Raw genomic sequence first — 14359 nt, 5'->3', positions numbered from 1 at the left:
TTCCCAAATTAGTGTATATATATATTGGTAAGAGAATGATGCATTATATTAAAAAGAGTACGGAACAAGTCAAGTATTAGACATCATCGAATTATCCAATACGACAAAATCCCAAATTGAATCCAAGAATTGAGGTCTTCCCATACTAGAATTGCATTAGCACTCCTATTAGCTTCTCTAAATTGAAAAAATAGCGATTCTTTTGGGAGAGACCCCTGCATTCCACTGGCATTTAGGATGAATTTTTACAAAACCTTTCAAAATAAAGACAACCAACAGAGCATCAAGCTCCACAAGCACATGACAAGAGTAAAGGTCAAAGAAGAAACAAGTCTAAAACCATCTCTAAGGCAACAATATGTAATAGAATAGGACAACAACCAAAAAAAATATAAAATCATATATATATATAAAAGGGCATCACCGCAAAGAAAACAAGTAATGATGAGGCAAACACAAGAATGCAAAATAATAATAATAATAATAATAATAATAAGCTTTTCAATTTTAAATCAAACTTACGGCCTTAAAAACAAGCTTATCATTACTTTTGATCTCCTTCAAATCCCTTTATCATTCACAAATAAATAAAAAAGATAATTTAGAAAGAACGGATTGAACTAGACAACAATGATGGTTTCTTGATTCAAATCATGGTAATCGTTTTTAGGAGGGTGAACTCTTTGCCTGTGCCAATTCAGCTAATTAAGTTGGTAAAGATGATGGAACGGAAGGATAAGTCCCATGAGTACACACAGTTTCATGCAAGGATTTATAACAGAGATAATTTAGTAAGACATTGATGGAGTCCGGGATGTGTTTACAATGATGGTTTCTCGATTCAAATCATGGTAATCGTTTTTAGGAGGGTGGACTCTTTGCCTGTGCCAATTCAGCTAATTAAGTTGGTAAAGATGATGGAACTGAAGGATAAATCCCATGAGTACACACAGTTTCATGCAAGGATTTATAATAGAGATAATTTAGTAAGACATTGGGGTGTGTTTTTGGAGTTTGAGGAGCTTAGAGGTGTTGGCTATGTTTATTTAGATGGATGTCTTTCTGTCTATTTCCCTCTCTATTTCACATGTTTAACATGCTATTTCAACCAATATCAAGTTCCTTACCATTTCAACCAGTATTAAGTTCCTTGCCAATGTCCGCAAGCGTCCGCTTCTAATGATAACTCATCATCATCAAATTAAGATACCAATCGGTTTTTTGTGTAGACGAAAATTGAACTCCAGATTTCTTATTCAACCATTAAAGGTTATAACAATTGAACTAACTGGAACTCACATCCAACTTAGGTTATATTGACCTTATATTCATTGTTTTTATAAATAGATGGAATTGAGATGAGTTTGACTTTATAAAATATAAATAAGACGAGTTTGTGATGAAATTCTCAAAAATATAAGAGTTTTTTTTTTATTTTTTTTTTATATACGACAAAAATATAAGAGTTGGATAAGGCTCTGGTTAGAGTGTTTGGAATTAATATATATATATATATATTTTTTTTTTGGTACCTAACCCAAATTGTTGCTATTCCTATTTGAAGATATGTTAAGACTCGAGAGGCAATAAGATATTAGTTTGAATTTATTACAAAAGAGTTTTGTACCTCAATTGCATTATGTGTCTCTTTTTTATAAGGAGAATTAGGGTTTGAATATCTCATTTTCTAAGTTGTAGGTTTTAACTTTTAACTATCGTGGGTTCAAGTTAGTTTAATTGGTAGATTATATTGTCGTTGAATAAGAGATTTGAGATTCAAACTCCGTTTACACCAAAATTGATTAGTATCTTAGCTTTGATTATATATATTTATTTTTAAAAAAAGGCTATCAAAAGGGTTAATTTTATTGATTAAGAAGAATATTTACAAAGTAAGGGAAAAAACATTTTTTAAAATGGTGTCAATAATAAGGAACAATATGTTACAAATCCAAATGGTATGTTATAGGTATTGACTATGTATATGGTAGCTTATTTGCTTAAATACGAGACAAAATATATAATTTTGAATTCCGTTTATACCAAAAATTGATTATTGACTTAATTGATTATAAGAGCAATCATCATAAAATGGACGTTATAAGTTAAAATTCTATTGTATCTAGAAAAAAAAAATTAACTATCGAATTATACCAAATATTTTTGCATTTCTATGTATTTTCAAAGAAAACATCCAAGATTCAATTCCCATACCTAATTATCATTTTCTTAAAAGAGAACACTATCAAAACTAAAGGGTCCATTTTATTGGTTAAAAAGAATATTTACTAAGTAAAGGAACATTTTTAAAATTGTGTCTATCACAAGACAACAATATGTTACAATATACAAACAATGTTATAGTTATTCTTACCAAAAAAAAAAAACAATGTAATATGAATATGGTAGCTTATTTGCTTAAATATGAAAAAAAAAATATATATAATATTTTGGTAATTTTTATGTTAAATATGTGACAAAAAGATAAAAATAAGCTTAATAAGGGAAAAGAAAAACACAAAAAAGCATTTAGCTAAGGGACGCTCAATTATAGATTTTCAAAAACTGAAAAAGTAATATATGCATATAAAATCTTAAAGATATATATAAAAAATCAAATTTTGATTTAAAAAATACAGGGATCACGACATAGAAAACAGGCAGCGAGACAGGCACACTAATTTAGTTTTGCTTTTCACTCTTCATTCTCATATCATCAAGCCCTACAAAGAAGCCCACCATTGCTTCAGGTCTCCTTTCAAAGTCACACAGGAAAAAAAAAAAAAAACAGAGCAAGTTGAATCAGCAAAAGAAACAGAGAACAAAAATGGGTCGCAGAAACAGAGAGTACATAAACGACGACACCTCGTCTTCATCTTCTTCGTTGAATGAAGCTTTGATCTTTGCCACCCTTTGTATCATTGGCCTCCCAGTTGACGTGCACGTCAGGGACGGTTCTGTCTATACCGGAATTTTCCACACTGCCTGTGTCGAAGAGGAATACGGTATGTCGTTTAAACTCTGCTTTCCTTTCCATTGTCTCGAATCCTTTTCTGGGTTTTGATTCTTCTGCCGAAATTGCATCTGGGTTTTATTTTATTGGAGAAAATTGCATCTGGGTTTTTATTTTTATGAGTTGTAGTGGGCCTAGCTTGGATTGAATTTGATCTGGGATTGCTGATTATATATTAGTTCACTTTTTTTCTTAAGAGTGGAAAAGAACTCGAGGAACTGATTATATTTGTTTCCACTTCCTGTTTGCAAAGGGAAACTATTTTCCCTCTTTTAGAATTCATCCCAAATAACATTTCCTCATATTTTAGAATATGTGTTAAAAATGGAAAAAAGAGATGCTATTATTACATCAGGTTTTAGAAAGATGATTTCTTTTACTCAATTGAGCCTGTTACAAGTGAGAAATATGTGGCTAGGTGACTTGTTTATTTGTTGGATCCAAAATCTACAACAGTAAAGAGAATAGGATTTGGTTTATGTTTTGTGAAGCATAATCTACAGACACAACCAAAAGAGCATAAAGTGTCTGTTAGAATAATTAGCAATTTAATATAATTACTGAATTTCTCTTTTGCTTTGTTTAGGTATAGTCTTGAAGAACGCAAGGATGACTAAGAAGGGCAAAGCTTATTCGAATGTGGCAAACGGTGTGGTGATAGATACACTAGTAATCCTCTCAAGTGATTTTGTTCAAGTTATTGCAAAGGTATGTCACTATTTAAGTTTCTATTGTTTTGTTTCACGCCTAAATTATTTGATGCCATGTAGAACAATTTGTTTGATTCAAATGTGGTCTATTATACAGGGAATTCGTCTTCCAGCTGATGGTGTTGCTGGAAATATAGCCGGTGATGATACAGAATCTGTATTGGGGATTGTACCTTCTGAGCATCTAGTGAGTGAAGCAAAGAAATCTACAAAGTCTGTCATCCATAAAAAGAAAATCAATCAAACAAGGTATTCTCACTTTGGAATCATTGGACAGAAATATTGATTAGGGATAACTGCATTGGACATTAACTTACGAGGTCACACAAAAAAGAACAACAGCAAGTTTTATCACGTCCTTTTATGTTAGGTTATTAAAAGTACTTTTGTTTTTCAGCATGCAATTAGTAACCTTACATTTTTTGCACATAAAGTTAATCTGAAAGGCTAAATTGAATTCACCAAGAAGATATATGCTGCTGAATTTAGGATTAAGTTGAGAGCTAGATTTCAATATGGAATTTGGTAGTCAACATTTTAAAGCCAGTATGTCTAAGACTTTTGCTAGTCATTTTTTTACTTTCCAAGGTGTGGACGCCAAGTGCCTTGTAGCTCAATTGACACCTCCTAGTGTTTCCAACGGAGGCATTTAGGGTTCAAATCCCCCTCCTCCAACTATCAAATTAAAAAAAAAAGTCCAAGGTGTGGACTCCATTGGAAACACTAGGAGGTGCCTTTTTTCCTACAAGGCTCTTGGTGGTGCTCTTAGAGCTGATAGCTCATTCTCAGAGGATTGCTTGTTAGCAGTCAGGCAGTGAGATGGAGAAGGAGCTTTGCATGAATTTTTATTTTTATTTTTATAAGTAATGAAAAATATATTAAAATTTTAAAAAAGAGATGTCACCGAAGTATACAGGAAGTATACATCAGGGACAAAGTACAATCAAGTGCATAAAGTACAAGAGTCCATTAAACCATTGGGATGCATAAAGTACAAGAGTCCGTTACATTAGGGACAAAGGATTCTTCAATAGCGGAGGTTATGTGTTGGTCTGGTGGGAGGATTCATTGAGATGCTAAATTTCATCGTCCACCACAAAATTGGGAACAAGAATCTTTTGATCTGATTATGGATATGGTCTGCTCTTCGACTGTGTAGGGGTTTGGTCCTAATAGGGTTTGTTGGAAGCCAGTATCGAGTAGAGATTTTGAGGTTAGAGGATTCAGTCTTTCTTTCTACCTTCCAACTCTCTTATCATTCCCTTGGAGAATGACATGGCAATCGAAGGTTCCTCCAAGGGTAGCTTTCTTTTCATGGTTTGCTTCCTTAGGTAAGAATTTAACAACAGATAACCTTCGCAAAAGATGTGTGCTAGTTCTTGATTGGTGTTATGTGTGTAAGAGTTGTGGGGAGTCAGTGAATCATCTTCTGCTTCATTGCCCCATAGCTTGTGAGTTGTGGTCGTTGGTGTTCTAATTGTTTGGAATCCACTGGGTTATGCCTCTCAAAGTTATTGAGTTGTTTGAGTCTTGGCAGGGAAAGTTTGGACGACATCGCAATATAGATTTTTGGAGACTTGTGTCTCATTGCTTGATATGGTGTATCTGGCATGAAAGAAATGTTAGAAGTTTTGAGAGATGTGAACGTTTTATGCTAGAGAATAAGTCTTTTTTTTTTTTTTTTGCACACTCTCCTTGAATGGAGTGTGGTTTTTTGTCATCTTTCTTGTTCTCCCTTTACTGTTTTACTTGATTGTTGTAATTTTGGTTTCTGATTTGTGCCCCCATAGTACATTCCCAATGTACTCAGGCTGGCTATTTTCTTTTATTTAAAAAAATTTCACGTTACCTATCAAAAAAAAAAAAAAAGAGAGTCCATTAAACCATGGACTTAAAAAAAAAAAAAAAAAAACAAAAACAAAAACCTAACACTGCAACCTAGTCCAAAAGAGTCTTAAAGAAGAAAAGTTTAAGATCTGGAATTGCTTTTCCTGAATTCTCAAAGTGCTGGTTATTTCTCTCCCACCAAATGCACCACATCAAACGCTGATGGACAACCATCCAAATAGTACCATTCCGATGTTGCCCAAACTTTCCTTGCCAACAAGCCAAAATATTATGACATTTCTCTTCTGTGTTTCCAGGGAAAATACGTGCAAAATATTATTTATTTTTCTCATTTTAATTCTTGGTTGACCGTGGGATAGGTTTGAAACTCTCCTTTTTCACTTTAGCATTCTCCTTATGTTTTTATTTTAATGTCAAATTCATAGTACATACAGTGTTCCTTTACCCCTTTATTTATTTTCTTGGGGTGGGGGGTGGTGGAGTTACCCTGGGATTCTTACACTTTGTACACTGATCATTCTTTCCATTGGGACCAAAGGTTCAAATCTCAAAATAAGCAGGATTTTGTGTTCTGTACATTTGGTCTGTAGAGTTTTGCAAATAGTAGGCAAGAGCTTGTAGCTCAACTAGTGACACCCCCAACTATGAATTATTAAAAGAAAAAAAAAAAAGTTTTGCAAATATTCTTGGTTGCTTGGGCAACGTCAAAGAGGTTATACAGATATCATAACTGCTTCTTTAATTGTACATTAGTGATGTTGTCGTGATTTAACCTTGGGCTTATTTTTCAGTGTTTTCATAAGTGAAGAATAATAGCTAGTTTTTTATTCACTTGCATAGCTTGATTAGGTAATGTTTGTAATTGTAAAGAGAGGAATATGTCTTCTCATGGATGCTAATCACTTATATTTTTCTTATAATTGAAGGCATGAAAAGTTGCATAATTTTTCTTTATCACCAGTTCTTCTAAAATTTCTCATTTTAATTTACTTATATAAAAAGAAGAATAATATATATTTTTTATTTTAATATAGATAACTAGTTACTGATTTTTCTATTTGAAGACTATATTTCTTCAGTTTGTAGTATGAGTTAAATTATGTACTAATGATCACATAATAAACAGGGGTTCAGTCCAAGCAGAGAATGGCTTTTCTCATGGTTTTATGCCCAAATTATCTGGGAGGAAGCATGAAGAGAGAAAATCACCAATGAATCTGACAGGGGATGCCTTGGAAGTTAAAAATGGGAAAAGAGATGGGATAAGTTCAACCAAGGTATTCTTTCTGTGTGTGCATGTGTGTATTCTATATATGTAGACACCCAGACATTTATGTGTCTTTAAAGTTTTTGCCCGTATTTATCAATGTGCAAACAAAGCTAAATTTCAGATACATTTAACAACACACCCACAGACACACACACATTTCATGTTTATATACAATATGATTATGGGGTTATCTTCTAATCTTGAGAGGAGTACCTTTTGTTTTAAAATCTGTAACCAAAAGAAAAAACTGTTATGCATTTTATGTCCTAAGGAGAGATCAAGTCAGATGGCTAGAATGACATGCTGAACTGATTTATGGTTTAAAAAATTTCAGAGCTATTAGCTGATAGAATGCCTTTGGTAGGGTATGGAACACGGCCCTAACACATGGGTCCCTGTGTGTATTTTTTGTAACTTTGTAAGATTAATCTTGCAATTAAAAATTTGTGATGCATCTGTCAGTTTTTCTTTCTCTTCCTTTCTCACTTTTTTCCTTATTAATGCAGGTTGAAGAAAATTATGGGGCATCTGAGGGGAGGTATTCCTATTCATCTTCTTTTTAAGTTTATTTAAAATACTTGAGAGTGATATCTCATATCTCAGTCACCACCCCAAAAATTGGGTTCTTGTTACTGTCCCTTGGAACTGGCACAAGGAGTGCACATATGTTTGATAATCTTCTACTGGCAGTCTGATCTAACGGTAACTCCTTCAGTGAGAAATTCCTCTCATATTACTTTTATGATCAGTGAAATAAGAAATTTTATTGCATCAAAAAAACAAAATAGAATCCTCTGTACACAGGTTGTGTACCAGAAAATCTGTAATGCTAGCAAAAGTTATGTACATCCAGAAATCCTCCAAGGAGGATAAGAAATGCCTCTCATAAATTTTTTGGATGTTTACACATTAGTGGCCATTGTATTAGGTTGCTTCTCCATCCCTGTTATGGTACTATAAACTTATGAAACAGAAAAACACTGTTATGGTGCTATACCTTACTTCCTCCCATCGTTATATTTCTTTTCTCATTCTCTGATTCCTGTGAATTGATTTTCTGACAGACAGGCTGGAGATGGCCAATCACAAGGGGAACAGGATATTTACAAAGAGAGGATTCATTTTGACAGGGAAGAAAGTGTATGTTAAGATGAGCGTAGCCAATTCCTTTGTATATGATAATGAATTTTTGGGAAGTAGGAATGTCTACCCACTATGTTTTCCGTTATATTCACCAGTCCAATTGTTTCGTGCAGGCCAATGAAGTTCGGGGGTCTACTTCATGCTGTGAGTTATCCATTGTACTTTTTGCTAGGACTAAAGTAAAAGTATCTGAGTCACCTCTGATTGGAAATCACGTGCATTGTTGTAGTAGGAGATGCTTCTCAATATTAGCAGTTAACATCAGTAATCAGTTAATGTGGATAATATTATGCTAGATGGTGTCTAGTTTTAATGGTGAACATTTTGGTTGGAGGCCTGCTATTATGTTAGCCAATATTATGGAATTGGCACCTTTAAGCTCATTCCTATATATCGACCTTTTAACTATAATACCCATTTTTGCACAGTTTAGTCACTCACTGATGCTTGGTGCTTGCTATTTGTTCATCTTTTATGATGGGATGCATCTTGATGATGGTTTCCCTTGCAAGTGGCAGTCTCTGTAGATTATTATTTTTATATCGCCTTATGCTTATACTAGTTTTAATATGCTTTTATTTTGTTCTAGTTCTTTGTGCCTGAGTATATTGTAATACTTTCAATGCAGCTGATACCGGTCTTACCCAAGTAAAACCTGTTGAGGATAGGTGTGCAAAGATGACATCCCAGCTCTTGCCAAATGAAGCATCTGGTGATCCTGCTACTCCACCTGTCAAACCAGACAAGTCATGCTCTGAAAGGCCCTCTTCAGCAGACACTTCTTCTTCTGATGTTGTTTCTTCGGGACTTTCAACTCCTTCCAATCCAATGGTGGATGTCTCCTCAGAGTCAGGTCTTAGTTCATTAACATCATCAACTGAAATGGTCCCTCCACAAAATCCGGAGTCTAATAAAAGTTCTAAGGTATTTTTAAATCTAGAACAGTCATGTTCAATGTAACTTGAATTGTCAAGTAACTGAAGTTTTTAGTTTTAGTTATCTAGTCTGAAGCCAATGAACTTTAGCTGAAATGGCACATTCTTCTCCCTGAAGAAGGGGTGCAGGGAGAACTTGTGGGTTCAAAAGCCATTGAGTATGTGTGTGATTCTTACCAATAAAAAAAGAAATCTGGTCATAAGTTTACCTGATGTCTGTCTTGACTCTGTAATTTCTGAATCATCAATTAGGTCACCAATAACCTTGTCACTTCATTATCAAAGCACCATTCAAGTAGTATTTTTTAAAGCATCTTGGAATTACCAGCCCAATTTGAGAACCATTGAATACCAAGTACAATGATTAGTTATTATTTTCTATTTGTAGCAGCAACGCCTTCATTAACAACTGAGTATATTAATGACTGGTATTAGTAAAAGTAACCTGGTGGTATAACAAATTTGTAAGTAAAACATTTTGAAGCATAATTTTTGAAATAAAGTTGATATTTTTAAACTTTATATTCTTCTAGGAATTCAAGCTGAACCCGGGAGCAAAAATCTTTTCTCCATCCCTTGTGAATCCTATATCAGCAACTCCTGCAGTGCCAACTGTTGCAAGCATGACTTACATACCGAACAACTCTCATGTGGTGCCTGTTGCTGCTGCTGCTCAACAAGAGATTGAATTTAACGCTTATGCAGCTCGTTCAACTGTGCCGGTTAAGTATGTTCCCTATAGTAATTTGACAGCTGGAAATGGTGTCAGCGGTTCACAGTTTTCCCAACATGTATGTATTATTAGGTGTTGAGTGCTTGATCTTACATGTTATTAAGTTGTAAATTCATGCTATATATGCAGGCTCTGCTTCTAGACTTTTTATGCCATGCCCATCACTTTTCTCTCTTAATCTAACAACCAGCAAACTAATTACTTGTTTTGAATGTAATCATTTCTAATGCTTAATATGTGTAATCATATCTAATGCTTAAAAGTTATCAGAATGACTGTTCTGTTTATAATCAGAGGATCATTCTTTTTATAATCGGGGATGTTTTTTGTTACTGAAGAGTGTTTTGACACTGTTGTATGTAAGCATTGGGTGTACAGCCAAAACTAGGCTCTGCTTATTATCAAAGTGATAATGAAATCAAGTAATTCTCATTAATTAGCAAGATCAATTACAACTCTGTTTCATATCCTAATAACAGGGCAACATAATTAGTTAGTGAAAGAAACTAACTTAACAGCTAACAACTAATTAGACTTTGACCGCCCTACAAGTATGTCACATGTTTAGCACAAGTTGAAATCCTATTTACAAATACACTATACAACCTGTAGCATAGAGGAAGCAGTTATAAGCTACTGTTGTTTATAATGAAGTGTTGCTTTATTGAAGGCTGGTTTCTTTCTCTTTTACTGCATCTAAATACAACCTGTAGCATAGAGGAAGACAGTAATAAGCTACTTTTGTTTATAGTGAAGTGTTGCATTATTGAATGCTGGCTTCTTTCTCTTTTACTGCATCTCTCTGAGACTTTTATCTTCTTTCTATAGATTGTTGGACATTTGGGAAGCAGGGCACAACCACTTCGACATACTGGTCAGTATAATCCCGTTCAGGCTGGACCTGCATATATGCATCCAAATTCTCAAGCTGTAAGTAGTAGAAAGATTTCTTGCGTTATCCTTGCAGTGATTTTTAGAAAGCATTCTGGTGTAATTGGATTGGAGATATTTTAACTCTTTTGATGATTACTTGGACATTTATAAGTTGCTAATCTCTCTCTCTCTCTCTCTCTCTCTCTGCAGGTTGTGCTTGGACGATTTGGTCAGCTTGTCTATGTCCATCCAGTTCCTCATGTAAGATATAGTGCCTGCAATGTACCTTGATGGCATTGTTAATGATTAACACTGTTGTTCTTTAACTGGACAAAATTAGTCGTGGTCTTTGGAATAGTCAATTTTTTTTTTCTTAATTTCTCTTCTTTAAGTTACAATCTTTTCTCCTCTTATTACTCATTTGTCGCTTTTCTGTTTCAATCTTTTCATTTTAATGCTTGGTTGTCTTTCAATCAGGACTCTATATATAAATTTCTTACCATGATTGACACTGATTGCTTGATCACCTATGGTTTCATATTGAAGGATTTGGTTCAGGGTGCAGCAGCTATCTCACCAGTATCTTCACGTCCTCTATTGGCTCCGCATCAGGTCCAATTTCCTAAGCACCAAGGTAAATAGAAGGCTATTGTATCCATGATGAATATCTTTATCTTTTTATGGTATTTTTGTGGGTATCATCATCATCATCATTATTGTAATTAATTATTGTTATCCTAAATTTGAACTTGTATATGGTTGCATTTGCAAATGAAATGTGATGTAGTTCTGATAATGTTATAAAGTGCATAAAAAGCTGATAGCTTAGTCACTGTGGAAAGAAATTGCAATCACATTGTTGATATAAAATGGTAAATGGAACCAATCAGAGTTTATGAAATGAAAAGGTAGAGAAGGTTGGGGGGGCGGTGGAGGGAGCACTGCTTTTGGCTGACTTTACATCAGACTTTTGGGTATAAATGACCTGGAAGCCTCAGTCTGGATGTAAAACAATTACATTAATGTTGAGAATTTGTAGTAATCAGGTTAGCAGTTTTAATGTGGTTATTGAAAGTCCAGAAAAGTATCTTATACGCCCAGCTCATACAAGATTCCTCATGTCCTGTGTTTTAATTGAAGGATGTAAAGAGAGTATGTCATAATGACATTAAGACAGTTCTAATAACTAATGTAATATATCGTTTAAACTCACATGAACTAGGATGTAGTTCCAATTTCTTGAAGTTGGTCAAGTAACCCATATTAACCAGGGAAAGAAAATGATGAATTTTGTGCAAACCTCTTTATATATATATCATCCAAACCCGTCCATTTAATAGCCCCCCTTTCAGTCTGTATATAGAAATTGATTGTAAAATCAAGTGAAATTGCTTACATGATAGTCAAAATTTTCTATTTCTTAGTCCAAAGACGTATGGGTTAAGCATTGTAAAATCAACTGATTGAGGCTTTTGTGTATTTCTTTTTTTGGTAACGCAGGAAGTCCAGCAAGCCAAGCATTGCCGCTCTGTGTGCCTCCACCTTTCATAGCTACTGGACACCAACCTTTTGCAGTGCCAAGCCACATTCCAACTTTTCAACCCCCCTTCCCTGCTAATCGCCCGATTCCAGTCCCAGGACCTAATAGTCTCTATACCGCTAAGCTTTCATGAATATTGTTCACATTTTTAATTAATCACCTCAACAAGATTTTTCCATTTTTTCTTTCATTTTGTTATAGCATTTTACCAAAATTTTGTCCCAAATATTTGGGTTGAGAAGAATTCCACTTTAGCATTATCCAGTTTACAACCAAAAAATGTTACTGATTATACGTGTAAAAGAGAACAAATACTTTTATCAAAGGTGTTCATTCTGTGAGACCTCTTTTTATTGATGAGGCTTTATTGCCTATGAATTATGTATACAAACTAACAAAAGTATTCCTGATGTTTCAAGATTCTTTTGATTAAAAAAAATTATTATCAATTTGATTCTGCTCTATACTCCAAAAAGAAAGCTGTGTTAATCACTTACTTGTATCAATCTCAGTATGCATGTTTACCTCTGCTTTTCCATATTTTCCGCTCAGAAGAAAGTGGTTTTACGCTTGACGGCTTGAGCCATAAATTAGGGTGTGTTGTGGGAAACAAGTGTAGTAGATAAAACCTGTTCTACTACATCTGCTCAGTGCTCGCTCACTTGACTCTTTCTCCATTGATTGCTACAGTGTTACCTCAACCCCTCGTGTTCTATTGACAAATGCATAGTTTCTTGATTTCTGGTTTTATACTGATAGTGTTGAACAATTCACTTCAATTTGACGGGGATATAAAATAAACGTAGGGACAAGACTTACTTTACGTGTAGTACGTTAAGATTTCGATTAAATTCAAACACGACTGGATTGCGTTGAGTTCCTATTGGAAAAGATGATATTGTTTGTGTTGTATTGGTCAGTGAAGATTTACTTAGTATCCTTATATACTGTACCTAAAGTACTATATTCAAAGTTTTGCCCATTTGACAGAATCTAACGGCCTAGACTAGCCCTTGTAGGATCGGAGACCGTTTGATAATTTTAATATTTTATGCTGCACATGGATAATATCATAGTAAAACTTGTCAACGTAATTCATCTAATAGGAGTAAAAAATCATAATGATCTCTTGATGATGGTCACAAATTTTAGCATTTTCTTTGGTACATTATGAAGGAAACGCATGCACCATGCTCCAAGGCTTTCGGCCTGGCAAAGAAGGAGCCAGAGAGTCTAACTTAGTTTTCATAATTGTCAACATTTTCATAATTGTTGAAGTTTTAATTTCTTATAGGTAAAAATAAAATATCATATTACCAATCACAACTAAAAATAAAGATGTTGTGAAAAAAAGAAACGCTACATCCACAACATTTCTCACAACACTTTCATAACAAATCATTCGTAGTAAATTATAATTGGTTCTAATTTAAACTCACCAATGAAATTATTTTTTTTCCCACCAATAACAACTATTAACAACCTATTACTTATAATTTGTTGTGAAAATGTTGTAGATATAGCAATTTTCTTATGAAAATGTTAAGACATCTTCTTGTTGTCATCATAATATATTCACAATTGCTGAAGTGTCAAGTTTTTACAAGTTAAAATAAAATATAACAAAATTATAAAGGTACTATAAAAATGTTGTATCATTCTATTGTATTTCTAGAAATTTTTTTTTTTTTGGTTTAATTAATTTTGTTGAGCTAAAATTTACTGTTTTACCTACAATTTTCTTGGGTTGACTTTTTGTATTTATTATTGTACTTTTATGCACACAAAAAAAAAATCAAAAAATTGGGATAAAAACACTTTTCATCCTTTATGTTTGAGGTAATTCACAATTCCTCTTTAAACTTTAAAATCAAGCAATTTTTTCATTAATATTTTAGATCAATTAAACCCTAATAATAGCTTATATTTTTAAAATATATCCATTGTATAATATCTAAAATACTCCCACTAAATTTTAACATTCCAAAAAAAATTTCTTCACGTATTTTGAGTTTTAGATGATAATAATTCTTATAAAGTTCGAATTGTGATATAAGGTTTTTTATTTATTACTTAGAGAATATTGATTTTTTAGGTTTAAATCTTCGAAACTTATAATTTATTTAATGGAAAATTCGATGACACATATCTTTTGTTATCTTTTTTTTTTTTCTTGCCTAAAATGGGTGTTCATTAAAAACTAAGCTAAACATTGCACCTAGACTCATGTAGAATGATAAATAAAAAAGTTTGAATGACAAAATTTTCATTGTGTATGGTGAAGGTATTTGATG

At 33.4% G+C, this 14359-nt stretch overlaps 1 protein-coding gene across 1 annotated transcript; it reads left to right on the top strand.

Annotated features, from left to right (window-relative positions):
- The first annotated feature begins 2679 nt into the window (after window positions 1-2679).
- On the top strand, window positions 2680-12530 carry LOC142641151 (uncharacterized). The gene is made up of 13 exons (XM_075815546.1): window positions 2680-3005; window positions 3600-3721; window positions 3821-3972; window positions 6698-6848; window positions 7348-7379; window positions 7906-7981; window positions 8098-8128; window positions 8613-8908; window positions 9453-9710; window positions 10481-10582; window positions 10736-10786; window positions 11072-11159; window positions 12026-12530. Exons 1-13 carry the CDS (start codon window positions 2828-2830, stop codon window positions 12196-12198), a joined length of 1710 nt encoding a protein of 569 aa, XP_075671661.1. The 5' UTR covers window positions 2680-2827; the 3' UTR covers window positions 12199-12530.
- Window positions 12531-14359: the final 1829 nt, after the last annotated feature.

This window comes from Castanea sativa, chromosome 6 (assembly GCF_040712315.1).
Source record: "Castanea sativa cultivar Marrone di Chiusa Pesio chromosome 6, ASM4071231v1".
NCBI lineage: Eukaryota > Viridiplantae > Streptophyta > Magnoliopsida > Fagales > Fagaceae > Castanea > Castanea sativa.
Note: the sequence above shows the minus strand (reverse complement) of the source record. Positions and strands in the feature narration are given on the sequence as shown.